Below are 25,399 nucleotides of genomic sequence, written 5' to 3' on the forward strand. Positions count from 1 at the left end.
CCAGAGTGACCAACCCTCCCTAGCTGGGGCAGCTTGGAGACCAAGAAAACTGTCCACAGCACCCTTCTCTTTGTATTGACTAAGTCCGTACCCCACCAGGATTTCTAAATTCACAACTCACTTGCACTCTCTCTCTTTAACCCACAGAGCATCGAGATGGCGCACAGAAATATGAAACCAGGCAAAATCTTTATCAACAAAGGAATTGTGGAAGGTGCCCAGATCAACCGAAGCCCTTCTTCCTACCTTCAGAATCCCGAGTCAGAGCGAGCCAGGTGAGGGGATGATTGGAATCAGATTATGTGTTTCCTTTAGCCGTCGGTCACAAAATCTAAGAACACAGTTGTTCCTCAAGGAATGGGGAAAGATCCTGAAGGAGTATTACAACTAAGATAAATTTGAAGCATGCTTAGAAACTCTAAGAGTGGCAGAAATACCAAGTCAGTACCTGCACACAAGTCTCGGTGCTTTGCTGGCTGTTGGGGGAGGGCAGGTATCAATATCAATGTCGAAAGGACCACCGGCTTTGAAATCGGGCACGACTCGGGTCTTATCTCAGCGTAATCTTTTCCTAACCGTGTGACCTTTGGTTATTTACTTGTTCCTAATCTATGGGCTCTCAGCCTCTTCTGTAAAGTGGAAATAAAAGTGTGCGCAACGTATATTTGTTAAATTAATGAATAGCTCCTTTTATTATGTCATTCAGAAGAAATCATCTTCGTCCAGGAGACTGTGGCAAGAGAAAGGACCTAAAAGGATAAAGAAACTGGAATGAAAAGCAAGAAATAAAACTAGCAGAGTTGAATGGAACAACGAAGGGAGATAGTTATTTGTCTTTTTCTTTAACGTGCTGAACCAGGTCTGCAACAGACGAGAAGCACTTGCCTACTACAGTGTAGGAAAAGAATATTTCCGTTTTGATTTGACCGCTTAACCTTTTACATTTGTCTGTGTACTTTTCAGTAGATTTCAAAGGAGCTGATTTTTAGAAAACGTAATCTGATGCCCACTGAAAGGACATGAAAGAACTGCTTTATGCTGCAGGTCACGAATGCTTTTGATTTTGCATAGTCCCTGCTATTTTTAAGAGATTCCATTAGAATTTAATCTGGGTAGAAATTTCAAAGGCAGATCCTTTTTGTAAGAAATACCAGTATGTTATCGAAGATCACGTGTACGACATAGAGATGTACACGTCACCTCTCGTTGGCTGGCCTGATGTCTCTGACTCTGGTGGCGTTTACAAACCATTTCTTTAGACGAGGAATGGGGTCCCGGGTGTGGTTCGTGAGACTGTCAGCGTGTTAGGGCGCCTGGCTTATGGAAAGGTATTTTGGTTTCTGTGTCAGCTTTTACTGCTAGTCACACAGGAGGGCCAGGCTCTGATATAGAAGTGACTGAGTTTCTTTGTTTGGCCGACTAGGTATTCTTCAAATACTGATAAAGAAATGGTCGTCCTAAAAATGCAAGATTTGAATGGAGCCGAACTGGGCCTTCTCAGGTACTCTGTTCACTTTTTTTTTTTTTCTTTTTGGTTTTCATTCTGTCTGGATAACTTTCCTGAATCCTGCAGAGGGGATGTGGGGAGGGAGAGACTAGAATCGTGGCAGAAGGGGCTGAGAATCTGTGGAGTGGTTAAGAGTCCAGAGGTGGCAATCCGACCCATCTGGGATCCAGCCGGGGACCCCGGGGCAAGGCTCTCAGCCTCCCAGGGCTCAGTTCCACAGCAGGAAAACAGGGTTAGTTAAAGGACGATGTAAATGAGGTAACTGTGTGCAGAAAGCAGCATAGCATCTGATGTGTGATGTAAGAATTCAGTCAATGCTAGTGCTTATTCCTCTCTCATGACGTCATATATGGGACTTCCCTCCCGTAATGAGATGCACCACTCTCTCTGGGTAAAATGAGAAGATGCTCTAACTGACCAGGCATGGGCTGGTGGGTTCAAGATGATTTACTTGTGTTTTCCTACAAGAAAGAAGTGACATCTAATTAAGGACAGTGCTAATTAGTGATGGAAGCAGAATTGAGGCAAAACTACAGCTTGGCATGGATTTGAGTCCCGTTTTATATGTAAGAAAACATGGATTTTGTTTTCTTCAAAAAGAAGGTATTTGCATTCACATGTGAATTTGGTCCCTGCAATCGGAGAGTCTCGGCTACTGGATGGGTAACAGTGCCGATGGCTTGACATGCGGATTCCAAGTGATCGAGGATGCCCAGTGGGAGCACAAGATGGCGCACGGGCCCTGCGGTTAAGTGGCCTGGGGTCACTCTGGGTTCTCATTGTGATGAGCTATGTAACTTTGGCTAAGTTACTTAACTGCTCTAAGTCTTGATTTCTTACTTTCAAAGTGAGGGATAAGGTGAGCCCTCGAAATGTTGCTAATAAGTGTTAGTGAAGGCAGTATGTGAAAGTTTCTATGGAAGTCAAATTCACAGTTAATTAAAAGTAATAAGAGGTGAATGAAAACATGAAAGACCATCACCAGGACTGGCCCTGTAACTAGTTGGGGGGCAGCCTGGTGGTGCAGTGTTCTAGTGTTCACATAGGTTTTAGGACTTGAGTTCAAATCCTAACCTTCTACTTACTAAGCCTGAGGCCTGGGGGAACTAACTTACCTACTTACACCTCAGCCATTCCATTTGAGACTGGGAATTCCATTGAAACTCATAGGATCATTTCAAGACTAAATGAGGTAATACTTGGGAAGAACACCATTACTGGCTTATCAGACTGCTTGACATTCTTAGCAGCTGGAGTTACTTCTTTGGGTTTCAGGTGAGGTCGCTAGAAAGTCCCTGATAAAATAGTCTTTATTTTCCAGGCTGACATAATAGGAGTCATCCATCCATTAATGATTAATTCATCTACTGATCAGTGCCCCTGGCCCGGTGTTTCACTCAATAGACTTTCTGAATGTCAGGGCTACAACTCTGTGCTAGGGGTATGAATAAGGCATGGTCCCTATCTTGAAGGTCCCATCCCCGACCAGTGGAATGATTAGAGGCAGGGGACAGAGACAGACAGACAAGGAATCATAACATAAATCCCATGGTCACGAATGTTACCACCTGGGCATGAATAAATGCTGTGGGAATGTGACGGTGCTGGCACTAATGCGGGAGCAACACGGAAGGCTTCATAGAGAAAATGACGTTCACATTGGATCTGAAGGACCCGAGGGATTTCTCACGGAGTCCTGAAAACACGGTGAGCTGTGAGGCCAGAGTATGGGTGACTCTCAGACAGGGGGCTAGGGATGGACCTGAAAAGGTGAGCTAGTTCCAGACTGTGAGTCACGCTGGTGGGATATTTGGTGCAGAGACCATCAGGACACAAGCATGTCATCTGTGACTAGTTAGAGAATTCCACATTTATTGGCAGAAGAAGGACCATTATTCCTTATTGTTTTAGCCTAACTCCTGGAAGGATGACTGAGACCGTTCATGATTCCCTTTTATTAGTTTCCGAATCATTTAGCAATGCCGACGGAAAGCTAAAACATGTTAGCCTTTTGCCAGATGTTCTTGCTTCCTTGCATCTGACTATATAACATGTCTGGAAGTCTCAGGGTCAACTGTCAAGGTTATAACAGCTCTCCTCCATCTGCTAGGTGCAACACAGTGCAATAACTTTCTATTGTTTTTGTAGCTGCCATATGTTTTCCGTGATGTAATTGCTCCTGCAATTGCCTCTTACTGCATCGTGATAATTGGTCTTTGAATGCATTAAAAATGATCCAAAGCATAAGGTCAAGTCTGGGCTGCTCAGTAACTCAGCCGCCACATGTAGGTGCCTGCTGTTAGGCAGACTCCCAAGGTAGGAGGAGTCTGAATCTCAGATTTGCAGAGCATGGGTATCATCTAGTTCAAAGGTCAGCTATGGCCTAGAAAGGGGATGCGATTTGTCCAATATCATGGCTGAGACTGTTCTCTTTGCACTGAAAATCATATTGAAGCCCACAATCGATTCTTTGCTACTTTGATTTCTTCATTCCTTAAGTCTGCCCTGGGTACCTACTATGTGGCATGCAGGACTTCCCAGTCCTTGGAATGGTGCATTTCCTGACTGGGAAATCAGGAATCAAATACCTTGGAACCAAATCCCCATGCCTGTGCTCCTTGAGCAAATCCCTTAAATTCTCAGACACTCAATTTCCATATTTTTCAAATGTGGATATAATATCTTCAGCCTATTAGTTACTCATTTGTTCATTAAATATTGTAGAGTGTATATGTCCTGAACTCAGCTAGCACTATAGATACATTGATGAGCAGAAACAGATGGGAGTTGTTGCCCTTGTAGAATTTATAATCTCCTGGTAGAGACAAAAGGTATCCAAATAGTCATACAAATAATTATAATTGGGTTATAACTGTATGATTGTAAAATTATAATTGGGTTAAGTGTTATGAAAGGAAGGTATGTGCAGCTCTCTTAAGACTTGACCTGGTCAGGGAGACTGGGAAAAGATTCCTTAAGAAAGTGGCAATGGAGCTAAAAACGAAAGAAAGGATGAGAATTAAAGTGCAAAATGGGGGAGCTGGCTGCAGGTGGTGGTGGTGAAGGAACATTTAACATAGATGGAGAAGCATGTGCAAAAGTCCTGTGGTCCATTTGAGGAGGTGATAGAAGGTCTGTGTGGCTGGAGTGCGGGGGAGAAAGTGTAGTGAGTTAAAGTGAGTAGTAGAGATTAAATGCTATGATAAAGGTTTTGGTCTTTACACCAGGAGGAAGGGAAAATCATTAAAGTGTTTTAAGTTGGGGTTGGGAGATGGAGGCTCTTGAAGGGTTAGGAAGAGTGGTGACCTGAAAAATGGGATAGAATTATATGTGTGAACCTATTGCATAAGTCATTGAGTTCTTTGCATTCATAAGGGCACCATTTGCTTTTCTTGGCCTGTCTATGCCAGGAAAGTGCTTCTTTTTGCTTGATGCTATCTCATGCAGAAACAGTAAATGATTTGTCTCCAGATGTGGAGGTCATGTTTGGGACATTCTGAATTCTTAATTAAAATGGAAGTTGAGTGGCATTCACAAAATCCACTTTGGGGCAGCTCTAGAAGGCACCCCAAAGAAGGAGTCTGTCCTCCAATGGAAAACACAACATCAAGTCTTGAGAGATCCTATTGGAACAGGACACCATGGGCGAGAGGGAACTCTGAAGAGAGAAAACCAGCTGAGGTTTCAAATGTCTGCACCCATAGCAAAGTCATAAGCGTGGACAGATAATCTGAAGGGCAGCTCTGGTTGGTGGCGAGCCACTTCTCCCAGTAGCCCTCACGCCTGAGGCTCTGGGTGCTAGCGGGGTGCGATCTTGGGGTGTGTGGGGGGCCAGGCTCATTTTCCTCAAGCTCCAGGCACCAGCACAGGTTTGGTCTCCCTGCTCTTCCCTGTCTGCCCTGTCGGGTTCTCCTTCAGCTTGTAGGAGGGTCACGGACTCTCCTGTTCCTTTTCTTATCTTGTCAGCCCTGTTGGGCTCTGTCTGGCATGGCTTCTCATCACCAGAGCTGTGAGGAAGGTCTAAGCAAATTTCTGAATGATTGCTCAACTCCCTTGTGTTTTATACACTGAAGACCCTCTTATGCTGGCAGAAAGGGGTGGTGTAAGGGGGTTCTTTCTAAAGTGCTTTTTTGTTTTTTGTTTTGACAGAGAGAAAGGTCACAAGTAGGCAGAGAGAGGGGGGGAAGCGGGCTCCCTACTGAGCAGAGAACCTGATGTGGGGCTCGATCCCAGGATCCCGGGGTCATAATAATATCTTCTTGTTCATAATAATAATAATAATAATAATAATATTTCATGACCTGATCCGAAGGCAAAGGCTTAACCCGCTGAGCCACCCAGGCACCCTGAGGGGTTTCTTTCAAGGTGTATGTTACAAAACAACAGGATGATTTGTTCATCCTATTTGAATAATTGGTGTACACACTTAGAGAAGCCCAATTTATGACATTAAGCTAATTTATTTGGATGATGGTGACTTATAGAACTTGGTTGTAGGGTGTGTGTGCATGTGTAAATCTTCTCTACCATCTGTGAGCATGACTTCTTGAATAATCAGGTCTGTCTGTTCTGCCTTCTGTGTTCCCCCCTCAGTCTCTTCACCCCACTCACGGAGCAAACATGGAACGCTCCGTGACTGCCCTTTACCAGCCATTCTGGACTTCTCCTTTCTCCACTTCCTCTCATCTTTGTTGGTACAAATACCTTCTCCATTTGCATCAACTCTGGTTTGCGAAACCCCGCTCTCTGTTACTACGTCCTGAATTTCTTCTTCCTGTTCCGCCTCAGCCATGTTGAGGCCGTCTTTTTGTTCCAACTTCCTGTCAGCGCACTTGTGCTGCTCCTCTCTGGTGGAGGATGGGCCTCGGGCTGTGTGGGGAGTGATTGTCCTGCATCTGGTCTGTCTGTGTTTAAAGTGAAGCTCCCTACTAAGCACTCTTTGATGACAAGGGTGATAATAGCTGACTGGTGACAGAGATAAATCATGCTTGTTAATTTGAATTGTTAAATTTAAAAGATTAAAACCCAAAAGTTTATAGGGGTGCCTGGGTGTCTCAGTCGGTTAAGTGGTTAAGCATTCAACTCTTGATTTTGGCTCAATTCATAATCTCAGGGTCAAAGGATCAAGTCCTGTGTTGGGCTCCACTGGGCATGGAGTCTGCTTAGAGTCTCTTCTGCCCCTCCTTCTATCCCTCCTCCCCGCCCCCACTCACATCTGTGCACCCCCCACCATAAGTAAATAAATCTTTTAAAAAAGAAAGTTTACAAAACTCAGAAACCAAAGCCCATAAAACCGGTTGTCATAACTGGCTGAAGGCATTGGACTTACTTGATTGTTGGATTTCTGGAATGTTCCTAACCTGAAGAGATTTGGGAGACTATTCCTTTTTTACTCCAAGTATACTTTTTTTTTTTTAAAGTATAAAAATAATATGTACTCACCATAAAATTAAAAAATTAAAAAAATATATATATATATAGGCAAATAGAAAGAGAGAAAAGTTAACTCCAAATTTTATTTCCCAAAGTCAATCATGGCTTATATTCAGGTACATTTTCTTCTGCCCAATTCCCAGCATAGAACATAAAATAAAAAACAAGCTTGTCTAAAGGGTCATTCTGGGGGCGCCTGGGTGGCTCAGTCCTTAAGCATCTGCCTTCGGATCAGGTCATGATCCCAAGGTCCTGGGATCGCGGCCCCACATCTGGCTTCCTACTCAGCAGAGATCCTGCTTCTCCCTCTCCCTCTGCACCTGCTTCTGTTCCCTCTCTTGCTTTGTCTCTGTGTCAAATAAATAAAAAAACAAACTAAAAATAATAATTAAAAAAATTTTAAAAAAGTTCATTCTGTAAAAGTAGATACTCATGCTGAGCACTAGAAGTTTTAAAATACTGTGAGAAATATTAACAGTGTCTCTCCATGGGCTACTAAGTGTGTGTGCGTGTGTGTGTGTGTTTTGTAGTGAACCTCTTTAAATCTAGTAATAATTTTATTTTTGTCTTAAAATCTTTGTATTCTCATGTTAGCATCACTAACTCAGCTCTCTACAGGTTAGAATTTGCAGGTATATTTTTCTATCATTTTCTTTCAACTTTTATTTGTTCTTACATTTTAGAGGTGTCCCTAATGAGTATCGTAGAGCTTTATTTATTTCTTACTTTGACAATCTTCATTGTTTCATAAGTGAGTTTAGTCTATTTTTAGGAATTGTGATTCTTACATATCTACACTTTGGGGATATCTTTTCATTTTGTGCTATTTGTCTCTCTTTTTCAATTTTTTTCTCCCTCTCTTATCCTTTTAAGATTGATAGAAATTTAAAAAATATCTCTGAGTGGAAGATTTTAGGGGCACCTATGGGGCCTAGTGGGTTAAGTATCTGCCTTTGGCTCAGGTCATGATCTCAAGGTGCTGGGATCAAGGCCTGTATCAGGCTCCCTGCTCATAGGGGAGCCTGTGTCTCCCTCCCCTGCTCCCCCTGTTTGTGCTCTCTCTCTTTCTGTATCAAATAAGTAAATAAAATCTTTTTAAAAAATAATGGAATATAATAATTTCCAAGGATGGTGGCAACAAAAACTCTTATCACATGTATTCTGTACAAAGTGACCTCGATAGGACCCATGAAAACATGGAGAGGCTTTCTCCAGCCCTTGAATCTTGGCTGGCCGTGGGATCATTTTGCTTAATAGATGGAGGCAGGGGGGACCCGGTGGCAGGGTTGGGGTAACTTTTTGCCTTTTAATGGGCTTTATTTTTTAGGCCAGTTTTAGGGTCCCGACAAAATGAAGCAGAAAGTGCAGAGATTTTTCCATATACCATCTGCCTGTCCTTTCCCCCATCAACATCTGGGACCAAAGGGCTATACATCGTAAATTCAGTGAACTACATGGATACATCATTATCACCCAAAGTCCATAGTTTACATCAGACTTCACCCTTGGGGTGGTATCAAGTGTTTTTTATTTTATTTTTAATTTTTTTTAAAAGATTTTATTCATTTATTTGACCGACAGAGATCACAAGTAGGCAGAGAGACAGGCAGAGAGAGAGAGAGAGGAGGAAGCAGGCTCCCCGCCGAGCAGAGAGCTTGATAAGGGATTCGATCCCAGGATGCTGAGATCGTGACCTGAGCGGAAGGCAGAGGCTTTAACCCACTGAGCCACCCAGGAGTCCCTCAAGTGGTTTTTAAAATCTCCTCTCTTTTGTTCATGTATTTAAAAATATTTCAACAATAAACAAGAAACAAAAAGGGGAGGAAAATTAAAAATCACCTGGTAATTCTGGGACAGGATAGCGTCTATTACCATTTTGTTACATAGCTTGTTAGATCTTTCCCTAATCATATCCATACATTTTTTTACTTGAACAAGTGAGACTTTGTATGCCATTGGTAGCTTTTTCATCTAGAAGCACCTTATGAGTACCTTTCAGTGCTACTAAGTATTTTTTAAAGTCACCATTTTAAATGGCTGTGTGGTAGGCCATTTTATGTATGACAAGGTACTCAACAAATAGGCGATCATTTGATACTTAGTTTACAGTTTTTGCCATCATAAATGCAATGAGATAAGCATTCTAAAACAGATATCTTGTATATTTGCAAGTGATTTCCTTAAACTTGAATTCCTAGAAGTGTGATTTCTGGGCTCAAAAGGACTGCTGGTTACTACCCCTTTTCTTGTAAGTGGCCAAGCGGCCCTCTGGAAGGTTTCTGCTCATTTTCACTCCTGTTACCCAAACATGAGTGGGGTGTTGTTCTCCGTGTTTTTGTCCATCTTTGTATTATCCTGCTCTTTGATTATTCTGAATAATAGATCCCCAAAGCCAAATCACTTCTGTCTTCCTTTCAGTTCCTTCAGTTCCTGGTTCATTAGGCTCGATTTTTAGAAGATATTTTCTGGGCCGTTTCTTGTTCTGCCTTTGTTGATTGCTTCATCGTGCCATTTAGGATAGAAGAATTTTGATTGCAGTGACTTACTGGGACCTCCCGAAACCAGCTATCTCCCCAGTAACGTTTTGAGAGGGTCATCTGGGACTTTTGAATGAAAGTCCCAGATGACAATAAAAATATTAAAATATATTAAAATAAGAATATAAAAAATACAATAAAAATAGCAGAGAATGGAAGAGAGATGGTAGAAAGATTTTTCGGGGATGCTGGCCACCGAGTTCACCTGTAACTTCAGAAAGGCTCCCCTGACTACAGCTCATGGTCTTGCTTTCATACTGAGCAGTCTGGTTCCTATTCACTGCGTCTGCTTGTTTAAAAACTCAACTAGTATAAAGCAATGAAACACTCTTTCCTCTCCTTTCCAGATACTTTGTAGTGGGGCAGGGTGAAGACTGTAAGGGAGGGGAAAAGGGGTGTGTGGTTTAGGGTAATTTGCTCCAGGAGCCACAGCAGACAGACCATGAAATTCTAGTGGCTTAACCTGTTAAGGACTTGAAATGTGCACATTTCCCCCCCACACAAAGTCCCATAAAATTTGGGTGGTCGTTTTGCTTTGGTGTGATTGGCCAGAGCTCTTCACAGGTCCTATCCTACTAGTGAGATGGGGAAGTAGACGACTCTGGGTATTTGGTAAGCCCTTACATTTGTGCCACAGGAGGGCAAGGTTTCTTCCTTTCATTAGTTCATGTGTGTGTGATGTGGGTTGAATATACCCAGGTCCACATGCACCCTATGTTTTAGTGTTGTCTTAATCTTATCACACACACATGCACACACACAGAGCTTTGCATCTTTTTCCCCCTTCTCATGACCATCATCATCATCAGCTACAGCAGCGGGGTCAGGATTAGAACCATCCTTCTCATCATAGTGGTAATCCATTCCATTCCTTGTGGAGATCATTGATTGTGTTAAGCACTGTAGATGTGCTTACTTGCTCCTTTGGTTGTCAAATGGGCGGCAAATACTACAGTTATCATTATTCTACAGAAATGAACACTGAGGTTCCACTAGATTAAACAATTTGTGTCTGAGTCTAGAGCTAGTACTCTAGCTGCTAAAACATAGGGCCTCTGTAGCACTTTCTTAAGGAGGTCCTAACACATTCTTATAGTCTGACTGGCTTAAAGCAATAGAAATTGATTCTCTCGCATGTCTAGAGGCCAGAAATCCAAAATCAGGTGGCAGGGTTGGTTTCCCCTGGATCCTCTCAGGGAGATTCTGCTCCATGTGTTCCCCAGCTTCTGTTGTAGACCCTTCTCTTCACATCGCCTACTTCTCGATGTCTCAGGGCATCTCTCTATTCCTTTCCTCTTGGTATGAGGACACCAGTCACTGGATGTAAGACCCAACCCAGGCCAATATGATTTCATTTGTTCTTTCCCTTGTTTATATCTCTAAAGACTATTTCCACATAAGGTCACATTCTGAGGATCTGATGGACGTGAATATGGTGGCGGAGGGGGGCGCTGTTCAACCTACTGCAGCTTCCTATATTGTATTTACCCCAAAGGATCCCATACTATTACATATCTTCATGAACAGTACCTTTGAATGGATGTACAATATTCTCCTTCCCCATTGGTGGACATTTAAGTTGGAGAGGGCTGCCATTAGTGCAGAAGACCTTCGTGCCCAGCATACACAGGCGTTCCCTTCTCTGGGCTGACTGAGGTGCCGAGCTCCGTGAGCCAGGCAAGGACTGGATTTCAGCCTCTGTTTATCCCTTTGGAACACATCCCTATGTAAAGTACAGCATTCATGCTGGACGTGATGGCCCAGTTGGAAGAAATGGCACTTGGGGCGGGTTTGTCACTGTTTTAGAATACAGAAGCAGCTCCATTTTTGCACCTGGCTTTTCTTTTTCTGTTGTGGAGTAAGAAGTGCGGAGTATCTGAATTAAAAGAGGCCCTAGAAAATGCCTCAGTGACCCAGAAGGAGAGAATACTTAGAATAGTCTATATTAATTTGCTCCGTATTGAGTCACAAAGCATAGTCAAAATTTATTACTGTTCAGTCTTAGGAAACAGAGACCCAGAAATTTTAAGTAACGGTGCTACAGACTGGGATAAAATCTCAAACCTCTGACCTTCCCTGGTACCTTGATTGTATCCTACTACCCCCAGAGGGCCCTGCTTTAGCTGTGACCTAATCATTATTTAGAAGTGTTTATTTTATTTTATGAAAGATTTTATTTATGTATTAGAGAGAGATAGAGAGCGAGCACATGAGGAGGGGGAGCAGCAGGCAGAGGGAAGGGGAGGAGGAGACTCCCCGCTGAGCAGGGAGCCTGATGTGGGGCTTGATCCCAGGACCCCGGGATCATGATCTGAGCTGAAGGAAGATGCTTAATGACCAAGCCACCCAGGTATCCCTTTAGAGTTGTATTAATAGGGGCATATATATCCTTTTATATCCATATTCTAACTTCTTTTGAAACCACTTTCATCTTTCTTTCTCTCTTTTGAACTCTGCTTTGAAGAACGTTTTTTTTTGACCAGATAAAATAACTTGTGAGTGCAGCTTTCTTAAACTAAGAATGATTGCTTTTCTGTGTATCTTTATAAAAATTCATCTATTGCCATAGTACTTTGGTTGCTGTGACAAGCCTGATATTTCAATAGCACATATTCTAAAGGCCAGAAGAAGAAATATATTGCATCTTCTTATTCTGAAATATCAAATAACTTTTTCAAATACTTATTTTTTTTCAGTTTCATAAAGAAAAAGATTCCATTAATTTTCTAAGGCCTGAAATAAATGAAAGTAAACACATGAAATCAATAAGAATTCAAGTCTTTAGTCTAATTAACAGGTCACAATTTTCAGCATTTGCTTTCTCTCCAGATATTATTGTTCCTTGGTGGTAGGGGACATACCTGATTCCTCTCTGTGTTCATTGGGGTTTAACACAATCCAACCACATGCTTGTCTACTCATAAATTCATGCCGATTGAATAATTAGAACAATTGCCATGTCATGTCTCCCCGCCCTTACCCATTCTGCTGTGGCCAGATGAACTATCCAACCTCCAAACCCGCTATGCCCCTTCCCATCCCCATGCCTTTGCTACGAATGAGTTTTCTCCAGTGATCCCCTTGCCAAGTTCCTACCCATCTCTAAAGACCCAGCTCAGATGTCCCCTCTGCTGTGAAGCATTCCTCAAGGACAAGATGACGCCTTGTTCATCTCCATGTCTCCAGCGCCTGGCACAGAATCAAAGTTAATGAAATGTGTACTCAATGAGCCAGTGAATGAAACAGAGGAACAGAGCCAGTATCCCATGACAGATAAGAACTTGGGCTTTGTGATCTGACAAACCTGCATATTCATGGACCTGTTTCTTGACTTACAACGGAGTGACCTTGGTCAGATTACTGCCTCATTCGGAGAGGTCACTTCCTTAGCTGTACAGTAAGGACAATGATAGCATCTGACTCAAAGCATTCTTGTTAGAACGAAATGAGATCCTGAGCATAAAATCCTTCACCTAATCAGTGCTAAATGATAACCATTGTTGACAAAATTGTCCGACAGGTTTCCTTCACACTGGAGAGGTTGCAGTCTGGCCGAATGTGGCTGACCCCGCAGTCCTATCAGACACAAGCATTTTGGTCCAGGAGCCAAGGAGCTGTCATGGCCTCTACCCCCTTTCCCTTCCAAACTAGGTGGAAGGGAAAAAACAGACTCCCAGCTACCTGGAAAACACTAGTTGACTAGAATTTTCTCTGGCACTTGAGTTTTAGGAGAAAGAGACAAACCACACACACACACACACACCCCAAAGAAACTAGGGTAAGGGTTTTATTTTTATTTTTTATTTTTTAAATATAGAAACTCTGCAAGTAACTTCTAGGAGATGATCTTAGAATTCCCTTTAGCCTAAATATCCATCCCTTTACATCGTAACAAATACATACCTTGGGGATTGAATTTTGCTTATAGACTGGTGGTTTGGCCTAATGCTGTTTAAAAGAAAAGTTCAAAATGGATGTCAACATGAAAAAAAAAACTATTATGGAAATTTTCAAATATATGTCAATTTAGCATAATTAGCCTAATGAATCTCCATGCAACTCTTATTCTGCTTCAGTAATTAGCAATTCCCTGCCACTCTCTTCCATCCCTCCTCTACTTCTGGTTTGTTTTTTAAAAGACTTTTAAAAGCAAATACCAGGGGGCACCTGGTGGCTCAGTGGGGAAAGCCCCTGTCTTCAGCTCAGGTCATGATCCCAGGATTCTGGGATGGAGCCCCCCATCAGGCTTTCTCCTTAGCAGGGAGCCTGCTTCCCCGTCTCTCTCTCTGGCTGCCTCTCTGCCTACTTGTGATCTCCGTCTGTCAAATAAATAAATAAAATCTTAAAAAAAAAAAAAAAAGCAAATACCAGATATCAAATCATTTCACTCATAAATATTTCAGTGTGTAGCTCTATCCAGTAAAAACATAAAAACAGTATAACTACAATCCCCTATCATAGCCAACAAGATTAGCAATAATTTCTTAACTGTCTATTTTCAGTTTTCCCTGTTTGTATCATTAAAGAGTTTTCACAGTCCTTTTATTTGAATCGGAATCCAAAGAGTTCACAAACTACATTTGCTGCCTATGTGTTTGAAGGTTCTCCTCTGGTAACCATTCTTCTTTTATCCTATGTTATTTACTTCTTTTTTTTTTTTCAATTTCAATTTTTTTTATTTGAGCATAGTTGACACACAATGTTACATTAATTTTAGGTATACAATGAAGTGATGCCATGTACAATTTCTGTATGCCACCTGCTATGCCCATGACAAGTGTGACTCCTGTCTGTCACCATACGACACTGTTACAGAGCCATGGACTCTATTTCCTGTGCTGTGCCTTTCACACCGATGACTGATTCATGCCATGACTGGAATCCTGTGTCTTCTACTCCCTTTCCCCCATTTTGCACAGCCGCCCAATCCTTCCCTCTCGTGTCCTTTACTTTTTTAAGAGTTTTAAAATTGATAAACATTTCACAAAACCATGGATGTAGGCAAGCTCTGGCAGCATTGGCTTAGACTCTCATAAGCAGCATGGTAGAGGTGAGGGTCTTGCAGCCATGCCTCCAGGTATCCACAGTTCATGCCAGTCCTCATTCCATCAACCGGCTTCACCCATCCATGTTGCCTGCCCAGCTTTCATGGGTGTGGTGCTGGCCGTCTCTGACCTACATATACATCAGTTGGGCAATGAGGACTGAATCCTGAATGACAGCCTTGAGGTTTAGAAACATCCCTAGTCATTAAGTAAATGTTCAGCTTTGAGCGCTATTACTTAGGTAGGAATGTAAGCTGAAATGCTTAAAAAAGCTTTCAGCAAGGACTTACATCAACGAAGGATTTTTTTTTTTAAACAATTCTTATATTGGCCTGAGACTTTAGGAATCGGTGTCTCTCTTCTCCGGAACAGTCATCGAGTGAATTTGCTTTATAGCCCTCCATTCTGTAGGTCTCTTTTTCACCTGTGTGGAGGTTTGATCCTACAAAGGCCACTGGACAAGGTTTCCTGAGATGCGAACTTCAGTCTTGGTCCTTGACGAGGCTGCCACGTTGCATCTCTGAGACACCTTGGAGTGGAGGGAACGACTGTCTAGTTCGCAGGGTTCTTGTGAAGTTCAAGTAAGGTAACAGATGTGAAATTAGTTGTTAAACTGTGTAGCTCTACACTTAAATGAGGTATTACTATGCACAAGGATACATCAAATTATGTGTAATAGCCTCTTTCACACCTCTCTGCACTTTCTTTGTCGTGCCTTTCCCCTGCAATGCCCTTAAGAATTAATTGCTAGTCATCTGCAGTCCCCAAACACTTTATGCCTATCTCTTTATAACATTTGCCACACTGTATTAAAGCCATTTGTTTACATTTTTGTCTTCTGCAAGATTCTGAGCATAAACTGAGTTTATTCCGTGCTTGGCACACAGCAGAACCTCAGTAAATGTCTACTGAATTAGATAGGATTGATTTTAATAATTATTATGTGCATCTGTGTTAAAGGACAAGATCTGTGCCTATACAGCATTTTAGCCATATTGTCTGGTCACTGACCAGTCTTGGGTCTAGTTAAATCTTGTGATATTGAAGATGATGATGAGGATGATGATGATGATGACACAGTTACAAAAATAGAGATTTGTATTTTTAATTTCAGTAAATGATCAGACTTCTGGAGCATATGACTAGTCATTTGGGCTCCCCAACAATGGAAGAACCTAAATGCGGAATGCCTCTCATTAAAATGAATTTCCTTTCCTGCTGGGGAAAACATAAGCTCCCAGTCATTGTTTTTGCCCCCATTGTCTGGCTCCTTGTTCTTTTTACAGCTGGTTTGCCATCCACCCGGTCAGCATGAACAACAGCAATCATCTCGTCAATAGCGACAACATGGGCTATGCCTCGTACCTTTTTGAGCAAGAGAAGAACAAAGGCTATCTACCTGGACAGGTGAGAATATGGGTCATTGGAAGCATCTTCTTCACCCACTTATCACCATTCATGCCATGCTCAGAATAGCTGATTCAACTAATGAATCATTGAACATTACATCAAGAACTTGTCATGTACCATACAGTGGCTAACCGAACATAATAATAATAATAATATTAATAACAATAACAATAATAATAATAATAATAATAATAAAGAATGGCTGATTCAAATCCTGTCAAGGATTTGACAAATTCAAATGGCAAATTCAAATCCTGTCAAGCGTTATTATGGGCATCACATACTCACATGCTTGAAGAAGATTTCTCCATCCTCCCTGACGGGGAAAGAGAAATTTAAAATGGCTAACTGTGTCAAATGTGTCAAAAGTGTCAAATGCTACTTCTATGGATGGTTTCATCAAGTTGCAGTTGGTTGGATAAGGAAGGACAAGTTCAGGATTTTTGACCAACTTGGAAATATGATAAGTTGTCTTGATGTTTACTTCTGTTTCCAGAGCTATGGAGGTATTAAGCACCCTCTGAATAGTGTTAAGAACCCAACGGAGGGTAAGGTGATGCATCTTTTTCACTGGTTCAGATTTCCCTGTTATTGGCAAAATTCCTTTCAAGGAGTTTGTCTTACTTTCCTTCGCTAAGGCCAAAGTCAGAGACAGCCCTAATGCCCCAGACTTGTTTTTTTAAACTTTGAAATGCAGTGAGGGCTGGAATTAGAGAGGGGGCCAAAACTCAGTCTGTGTACTTCAGAAAGCTGTGTAAATTACCGACTACAGACAACTAGGTGGTGGTGGGGGGACCCTGTTCTGTTTGACCCTGGTGTCCAAGTCCCAAATGCAGAATAGAAGAGGATGAGAGCCCCAGGCCCTTGGGTAGAATAAATATCTAAAAGGTGTGTAGTGACATAAAAATTATTGGTTCCATGTACATTTGATCTGATCTTTTATCTCTTTGTTGACCCAATACTTTTTTTTTTTTTTTTCATTTGAGCTTGAGTTTTAGGGAAAAGAAAGGAAGTTTCCATTTATTATCACTGGGTGCGAGGCAATTTGATTTAGGGTACCTTTTTGGTATAAAAAGAGACATATGATCTCCGATACCTGTTTTTCTCTCTCCCTAAGAAAACTGATGATACTGAAAGTGGAATGGTAGACCAGCTAACTGGATTGAGGTTAGCGTCTTGTACCATTCAGAAACCTTCTGTGTTGTTACTTCAGGTTGTCGGGATAAGAGAAAAGCTACACAGAGGGAGATCTGGGTGGTAGAGGCTGTATTTAGGTTCAGTGTTGCCAAAGGAAGATCTGGATTCACTATACTGTTTTTAAGCCAGTAGGATATTTATTTTTCAAGGAAAATCTCTGAGCTCCAGATACCATATGAGAATAGCTTGATGAGTCAGCATTTTATAATTTGTTGTTGTTGTAGGCTGCATTCCTTGTCAAAAATGTTTCTGTTGTGGCACAGGTTTGAAACTCTCCTACTTGAAATGGCTTTATTGATCATTGGACAATCATGGGTAACAATATGTATGTGGACTGCCATGTGAAATTTTTTCAGAATGTTATACCTCCTTCTTTTAATTGTCTGCAAATGATTTTGAACAGTTCACCAGAGTGAACTGAATGTTTGCATTTTTAATGGACATCATTATGGGAAATAAGAAATAAAAGACACTTGGATGTTTCTTTTGGCAGGGGCCGTATGTGGCAGCCTTCGCTTCATCAAACTTGGGAGATGTGTCCCCCAATGTTCTTGGCCCACGTTGCATCAACACAGGAGAGTCCTGTGATAATGCCAATAGCTCTTGTCCCATTGGCGGGGTAGGTAATCGTGACATGAAATCTTTATTTTTGCATCTCATGTGCATTTTATGCTTAAATATCCACCATTAACTAATAATTATGTTTTCCTCAAGTGTACACAGGCCTACCAACTGCTAGCTCTAGCTCTTCTCAGGAGCACCCACTAAAGTATGATTGGGTAAAATTCTAGTTTCCCGTTGGACTGACCTCTAAGTTTTTTGAATGGTGAGACAGTTAGCCAATGTCAGAGATACAATACCCTTCCCCAAACTTGGACAGTCTGGAACATTTCGCCTTGGCATTTCTGTTGTTCCAAGTCAATACCAAAATTGCCTACCTGAGATGTTTTTCACTGATGATAATTTTACCGGATTTTAAAAAATATATAAGATTGACATTTTTTTTGATTGTTCACTTGCTTTTATTTAAAAATTTAAGATTGACATTTTAAAAAATTTTCTTTAAAGTCACAAACAAAATATCTTGCTGTGAAAACTCACATGACATGGAAAACACAGACAGCAGTAGGAAGTGAGTCCTGTTCACTTCCTTCCCTGCCCCCCTCCATGAGGAGTTATGACTGTCACACTTTTTCTCATGTACTCCTCTAAGTATTCATGGATAAAATTTTGTAACTTATTTATTGATTTTTTTTTATTGGTCTGGGATTTGAGTTTTCTACCTCATAGTTCTTAAAAATCTTTTTATGACCCTATATAGGTCTGTATGTTAGGTTTTTAAGACAATAGGAATGAGGGATGCCTGGGTGGCTCAGTCATTAAGCGTCTGCCTTCAGCTCAGGTGATGATCTCTGGGCCCCAGGATCAAGTCCCGCATTGGGCTCCCTGTTTGGTGGGAAGCCGGCTTCTCCCTCTCCCACTCCCCCTGTTTGTGTTCCTTCTTTTGCTGTCTCTCTCTTCCAAATAGATGAATAAGATCTTAAAAAAAAATGTAAAGACAAGAAGAACGCGTGTATGTACCCTCATTTATTGAACTGTTTCCTTGCCATGTTCATTTACAGGTTTTGTTTTTGTTTTTTTTGGTTTTTTGTTTTTGGCTTTGATGTGAGGAGAAGATGCTATTCTTTGTATCTATAGAACATGTCACTGTGATATTCCTTTCATTAAACATCATTTCTGGTCTATTTCTTCTATTCTAGTCAATGCCACCCAATGAGTAGTATAGTTTTAACAATTATACCTTTTTATTATATATTACCATGTTTATATAGAAAGTATGGCTTTGTTATTCTTCATTTGCAGAATTTCCACACATTATTAATTCACATTGAAGATTACTTGTTAAATTCCAAAATTCAGAGTTGCAATTCTTAAATAAATTCTGAGATCTATTTGCAATAGAATATAATGCATCAATTCAGTGTGTTAGGTTGGAATACTTAATGTGGGAAAAAGCTCATAGTACATCATGTTGATTAAGAAAATCAGCATTTAATATTGTGTATTCATTATGATTGTAGTTTTGAAAATAAATGGGTCCCAGTAAAAAGACAAAGTGAAACACACTGAATTGTTAACCCTGGTTTTTCTCTGTTTGGCATTACTACAGGGAGTGTTTATTCTGTTTATCTTACTTGTTGTTTTTGTTCTATTTATATTTTTATTTTTTTTCTACCATGAACATACTGGGTAATCATAAAAAATTACAACAAAATCACACCCTCTCCCACAACAGAATTCTATTTCTCTCTGTTCTGTTCCATTGCTAGATTGACTCCCCTAGTGTTTGCAAGATGGCAATCAGCACAAAGAGAAAGGTGTCCTTTTCTCCCCACATCTATGGCAGAAGAGAAAACCTCTCTTCTAACCATGGAATAAAAGTTCTTTTTGGTTTTGATTGGGTCAGTGGAGGTACATACCCATTCCTGGACCAAAGCACTTGCTGGGGAAATGGTATGTGTTGATTGGCTTGAACTGGGGTTTCTGCCCAGTCTTTGGCAAGGCCTAGCGAATGGCCATGATCACCTTAGGCTTATCTGGAACTGAAAATGGAATCAGTGACTGTTCAAGAAGAGACGGCTTTCTGAACGAAATTGTGATTTGCTTAAGAAACTCAAAGAGGGCAATGTTGCAATGTCTTTTGCTTTAACCCTGCTTCTTCAAACAGATTATTTTCTTTAACTTTAGAAACTAGCTTTGGTGTTAAAAAAAAAAAGCTAAATGCTTGTTAAAAATTCAAATAATATTGAAAAGTTCAGAAAACAAAACAGGTAAATGAGAAGCCCCTAACACAGCCAACACAATTAACCTGTTACAAGTTTAATGACTGTCCTTACAGACAGCATTTTCTGTGTCCAGGCACTTATCTGCATGTAGAGTTGTTTATAAATGAGGTCCTGCCATAATGCTGTTCTGGAACCTGCTTTCTTGTTTCCAGTGAATATACTTGAAAATATCACTTAAGCTAACGCCATAGTTTTCAGCCATAAACGAGTCCACCTGTCCCATACTGATGAGAAGATTCTTTTTTTTTTAAAATTTTTTATTTTTTATAAACATATATTTTTATCCCCAGGGGTACAGGTCTGTGAATCACCAGGTTTACACAGTTCACAGCACTCACCAAAGCACATACCCTCCCCAATGTCCATAATCCCACCCCCTTCTCCCAACACCCCTCCGCCCAGCAACCCTCAGTTTGTTTTGTGAGATTAAGAGTCACTTATGGTTTGTCTCCCTCCCAATCCCATCTTGTTTCATTCATTCTTCTCCTACCCACTTAAGCCCCCATGTTGCATCACCACTTCCTCATATCAGGGAGATCATATGATAGTTGTCTTTCTCTGCTTGACTTATTTCACTAAGCATGATACGCTCTAGTTCCATCCATGTTGTCGCAAATGGCAAGATTTCATTTCTTTTGATGGCTGCATAGTATTCCATTGTGTATCTATACCACATCTTCTTGATCCATTGATGAGAACATTCTTTCCCTCCCTCTCTTCCTTCACACCCTCTTTCCCTTCTTTTTCTTTTTTCCGTCACATAAACATGCTCTGGTCACTATGTGTGTTGTGTGTTGTACATATTTTCACATGCCTATGAGTCTCACTTAAGACATATTCATTTTTTTTTTTTTAAGATTTACTTATTTATTTGGAAGGGGCAGAGGGAGAGAGAGACTCTCAAGCAGACTCCCCTCTGAGCACAGAGCCTGATGTGGGGCTCTGGGGCTCCATCTCACCAGCCTGAGCTGAAACCAAGAGCCAAAGTTTAACCTAATGAGCCACCCAGGTACCCCTAGGACAAAGTCTTAGAAATGAATTTGTTGTCAAAGAGAAAGACAGCCCCCTGGGGGTACCCGTCAGTCCCTTCCCCTCCAACCCCCCACTGCAGAGCGTGAGTGACAATTTCCACAAACCCTCACTGATACCCGGTTTATCAGCCTTTAAGTTTTTGCCAACACAACACACAAAGAGTTCTCTCTTTGTAGTTTAAATTTATATTTAATTATTCATGAGATTGAAAATATTTTATGTTGAATGACCCACTTGCACTTCTTTTGCAAATTACCTATTTCCTTTTTTTTTTAAGATTTTATTTATTTATTTGACAGACAGAGATTACAAGTAGGCAGAGAGACATGTAGGGCGGTGGGGGGGAAGCAGGCTCCACACTGAGCAGAGAGTCCAATACAGGGCTCGATCCCAGGACCCTGAGATCATGACCTGAGCCGAAGGCAGGGTTTTAACCCACTGAGTCACCCAGGAGCCCCAAATTACCTATTTTATCTATATTCTTTTGTGTATCCATTAGGATTTTTTTTTCTTTTTCCCTCCCAGCTCTTTTGAGATGTAACTTGATATACAACATTGTATAATTTTAAGGAGTACAATGTGATAATTTTGCCACACATATAGGATGCTTTTGACTGCAAATGAGAGAAAAACCCAACTCAATATGGATGAATCAAAAGGTATTAAGAAGGTAGTCATCCATATTATCTTTTAATACTTTTTAATTTTCAATTATAATATTGAGTTATCTGGTCCCTTTCAAGATTATCTGGTATAAGAAGTGAAGTAGAGAGCCAGATTTATATACTGATTTTTCGCAAAAGATCATATAGTTGTTCCAGTATAATTTTAACTGAGTTTCAATTCAAGGCAATCATGAACCATAGGCAAGAACAAACAGGTAGGAAGATATGCAGCCAGTGGGGAACTTGGCTTTAGGTCTTAACTCAGATATTAGCTACTTGTACCAACCCTGACAAATCATCCAACCCACCTAAGCCTCAGTTTCCTAATCTGTAAAAGTAAGGTGCTGCTTGTTTATGGATAAAGAAGAGGTGGTCCATACATATGATGGAATATTACTCAGCCATCAGAAAGGATGAATACCCAACTTTTGCATCAACATGGGTGGAACTGGAGGGGATTATGCTGAGTGAAATAAGTCAAGCAGAGAGAATCAGTTATCATATGGTTTCACTTACTTGTGTAGCATAAGGAATAACACAGAGGATATTAGAAGAAGGAAAGGAAAAGTGAGTTGGGGGAAATTGGAGGGGGGAGATGGACCATGAGAGACCGTGGATTCTGAGAAACAAACAGAGGGTTTTAGAGGCGAGAGGGGTGGGGGATGGGTGAGCCCGGTGAAGGGTATTAAGGAGGGCACGTATTGCATGGAGCACTGGGTTTTATATGTAGACCATGAATCATGGAACATGACATCAAAAACTAATGATGTACTGCATGGGGACTAACTGAGCATAATAAATTTTTTAAAAAAATTTTATAAAGTAACAAAAAAAATTTTGTTACAATAGGTGATTTCAGAAGACTTTCCCTGCTCCAATGCCATGAATGATTTTGCTTTTCATAATCTGTAAATTGAGAGACTATCTGACCAGAAGTGCTAGCATGTGGCTTAGAAACTCCTCTGACTTAGCCTCCCTTGCAATGCCGCACTGCTTGGACCCTCGGCTTACCTCACCGCCCATCTGCCTTGTCTCCCTGTCTTGCAGCCCAGCATGTGCGTTGCTGTGGGACCTGGACAGGACATGCTCCAGAGCACGCAGATTATAGGACGGATCATCTACAGGAAAGCAAAGGTCAGCTGTGGGCACCACTTTTTTCACCTTCATTTAACGTTGTTTTTTAAAACCCACCGACAGCATTCACGATGAAGTCTTTCATGGTAAGAGGCAGCAAGAGCTCATGCTAGCCATGGAGTCAGCTGGCACCGGCCCTCTAGGAAGGCTCTTCCAACAGCATGCAGGAACCTCTCTCTGACGGCTCATCTGACTTCTTACAGGAAATCTTTTGAAAACCAGGACTCGGGGAAACATCCTGTTTCCATCCAGGTGCCTGCCTCAGACGGCACGGCGATAGAGAGTGTAAGATTTTAGCTAACACGGTGTCCGCAATGACCGGACTGGTCCAGATTCTCTTGGCTTTTGCTGTCCTGTCGCCTGACTGTTCTTAATGTCTTCGGTGGCAAGGACACACTGAGCAGGGCAGCTCTTCATGCCTACAATTTGCCTTCAGATTAGTTCCTAGTCTTCAATATGACCCAACTGTCCATCTTCTATTTTCTTCTCTTTTCTTTTAAAGATATTTTTTGATGAGGAGTGAATCTGGTTTGCAATGAGATTGTGAGGAGTTTCTTTCTGCTTCTCCCTCTGTGAAATTGTGGCCCCATATTTTTTTTTTTTAAGATTTTATTTATTTACTTGAGAGAGAGCATGAGAAAGGAGAGGGTCAGAGGGAGAAGCAGATTCCCCGCTGTGCAGGGAGCCCGATGTGCGACCTGATCCCAGGACTCCGGGATCACAACCCGAGCTGAAGGCGTTCACTCAACCAACTGAGCCACCCACGAGCCCCTGTGGCCCCATATTTTGCCTCCACTCTTCTGGAGACACATTTCTGGCTGAAAAGACAGAGGGTGACCTCAGGATGAGATCTCTTCCATAGTTGGATATCTCTTCTTTCGCGTGGCTAACTTGTACCTTTGTTGCGTATGTGTGAGCCCATGCATGTGTTTCAGTAAATATTTTGCTCATGGGTCCTGAAATGTTTCAGGAGCAACAAAGGAAGAACTAAAACACCCTTAAAAATGTGAGGCACCAGCCAGCCTTATTGCTACAGTTTCTTTCTAATTACTGTGGTATTACCAGTGGATGGTTCTAGATTAATAGATTCTATTTAGCGATTCTATTTAGACACAGTTTGGTGTCAGAAATGCTGTTACTGTTCTGGGCCTGGGAGTCACAGGGATTTGTCCCACATTCTGGATTCTCTTCCCAGTAAGGAACAACCTTGCTCCTAATCAGGGAGGCAGCTGGTGTTACTGACAGCTCGCTCCAAGAACCCCCACTTGGCTGTCGAATTGGGGGTGGGAGACAGGCAGGTGTCAGGAAAAGGGGCATGTGGTAAGGTGGGACAAGCTGTTTCTGAAATGCTGACTCATATTTCCCATGAGATGGAAAAAGCATCAATTAATCCTACAGGAAAAAAAGGGAAAAAAAGGAGGAATCTCAAAGGGTGGATGGTGGGGGAGTGCAGAGTCTTTCCGGCCACCCTTCGGTGCCAGCCCTGTCAGAGGACTCCCCGCTTCTGAGGGAGAATCCCTGAGGTTATGCTTTCATCCTGGCAAAGAGAGCCTCTTCCTTATCTTAAATTTTCTTGACTGTCTTTCAAGGAAGGACTTTTGTGCCACAGCCTGTATCACTAGACTGTCCCATTTGTGGGGGAGTGGACACAGGTCCAGGTCTTAGGGACGCTGGGCATCTGGGAAGCAATGGGGGTGGGCAGAGAGAGCAGCATGGGTAGTGGCCATTTCTAAGCAGCTGACAAAACAAAACATGGTGGACAGATGCTTCTCCAAATGGTACTTATTGGGCACAATTGGTACTATTCATTTGAGCTCTTTTGCTACTAACAGTAGGCCTGCATGGGTTTTCTAGGAACTGTATGACTCCGCCTCCCAGGAGGTCACGGGACCACTGGTTGCGGCTCATCAGTGGGTGAATATGACGGATGTCACCATCCAGCTCAACTCCACACACACAGTAAGTATCACTGAGTCACACGATGATGACCCAGAGGTAAAGCTGTGGTCTGATCTCATGACTTACCGGAAGTTTAACTTCTTCTTGTTTGTGTTTACTTTGTATTTTTGTGTTGTTTTAAAACTCTCACCTTTAGGTAAAAACATGTAAACCCGCACTGGGCTACAGTTTTGCGGCTGGGACCATTGACGGATTCGGGAGCCTCAATTTTACGCAGGGTAAGGTGCTGTCGGATGAAATCTGTGGTTCCAGGTTCTGAAGCCTTAGGGTTTGGAAGGGTCTAATGGTCACCATGCATTTATGGTTTTTTACTGTTATCTTTAGATGTGGGTGTGTGTGTGCTTTCCAGGTGTGTCCATAGCATCCAGATTTCCCAGGGATGCGTGTCTCCTGGAACTTAGCTTCCATTGATTCAAACAGAATCGGAGACAGTTTCCCCTTGCATTTCAGTCTACAGATGGATGGTTTTTAACGGATCTGGCACGAGGGTGCACTTGGGAGGAGTACAGAGTGGGGTTGTCATTTTACCTTCAATGATAGGAGTTCGCTCTGCCGTCTGCTAATGAATGCCTTTACGGAAGCCCAGAGTCCTCCAGGCAGAGGTCTTCAGGAGCCCAGACACAGGCTGCCAAGT

The 25,399-nt window shown here is 41.8% G+C and overlaps 1 protein-coding gene across 5 annotated transcripts in view; it reads left to right on the forward strand.

Annotated features, from left to right (window-relative positions):
* Window positions 1-25,399, forward strand: part of ASAH2 (N-acylsphingosine amidohydrolase 2) — a 94,717-nt gene that overhangs the window by 42,403 nt on the left and 26,915 nt on the right. For 4 of the 5 annotated variants that reach the window (XM_082721086.1, XM_082721087.1, XM_082721088.1 and 1 more), the window contains 7 exons: window positions 148-275; window positions 1,424-1,501; window positions 15,809-15,929; window positions 17,623-17,748; window positions 22,720-22,806; window positions 24,661-24,765; window positions 24,902-24,983. In XM_082721086.1, the coding sequence (XP_082577212.1) occupies window positions 148-275; window positions 1,424-1,501; window positions 15,809-15,929; window positions 17,623-17,748; window positions 22,720-22,806; window positions 24,661-24,765; window positions 24,902-24,983 (727 nt within the window). Of the gene's footprint in view, window positions 1-147; window positions 276-1,210; window positions 1,329-1,423; window positions 1,502-15,808; window positions 15,930-17,622; window positions 17,749-22,719; window positions 22,807-24,660; window positions 24,766-24,901; window positions 24,984-25,399 lie in introns of those variants that run through there. The other variant, XM_082721090.1, reaches the window with a different exon arrangement.

The sequence above is a fragment of the Mustela nivalis genome, assembly GCF_964662115.1.
Source record: "Mustela nivalis genome assembly, chromosome: 2".
NCBI lineage: Eukaryota > Metazoa > Chordata > Mammalia > Carnivora > Mustelidae > Mustela > Mustela nivalis.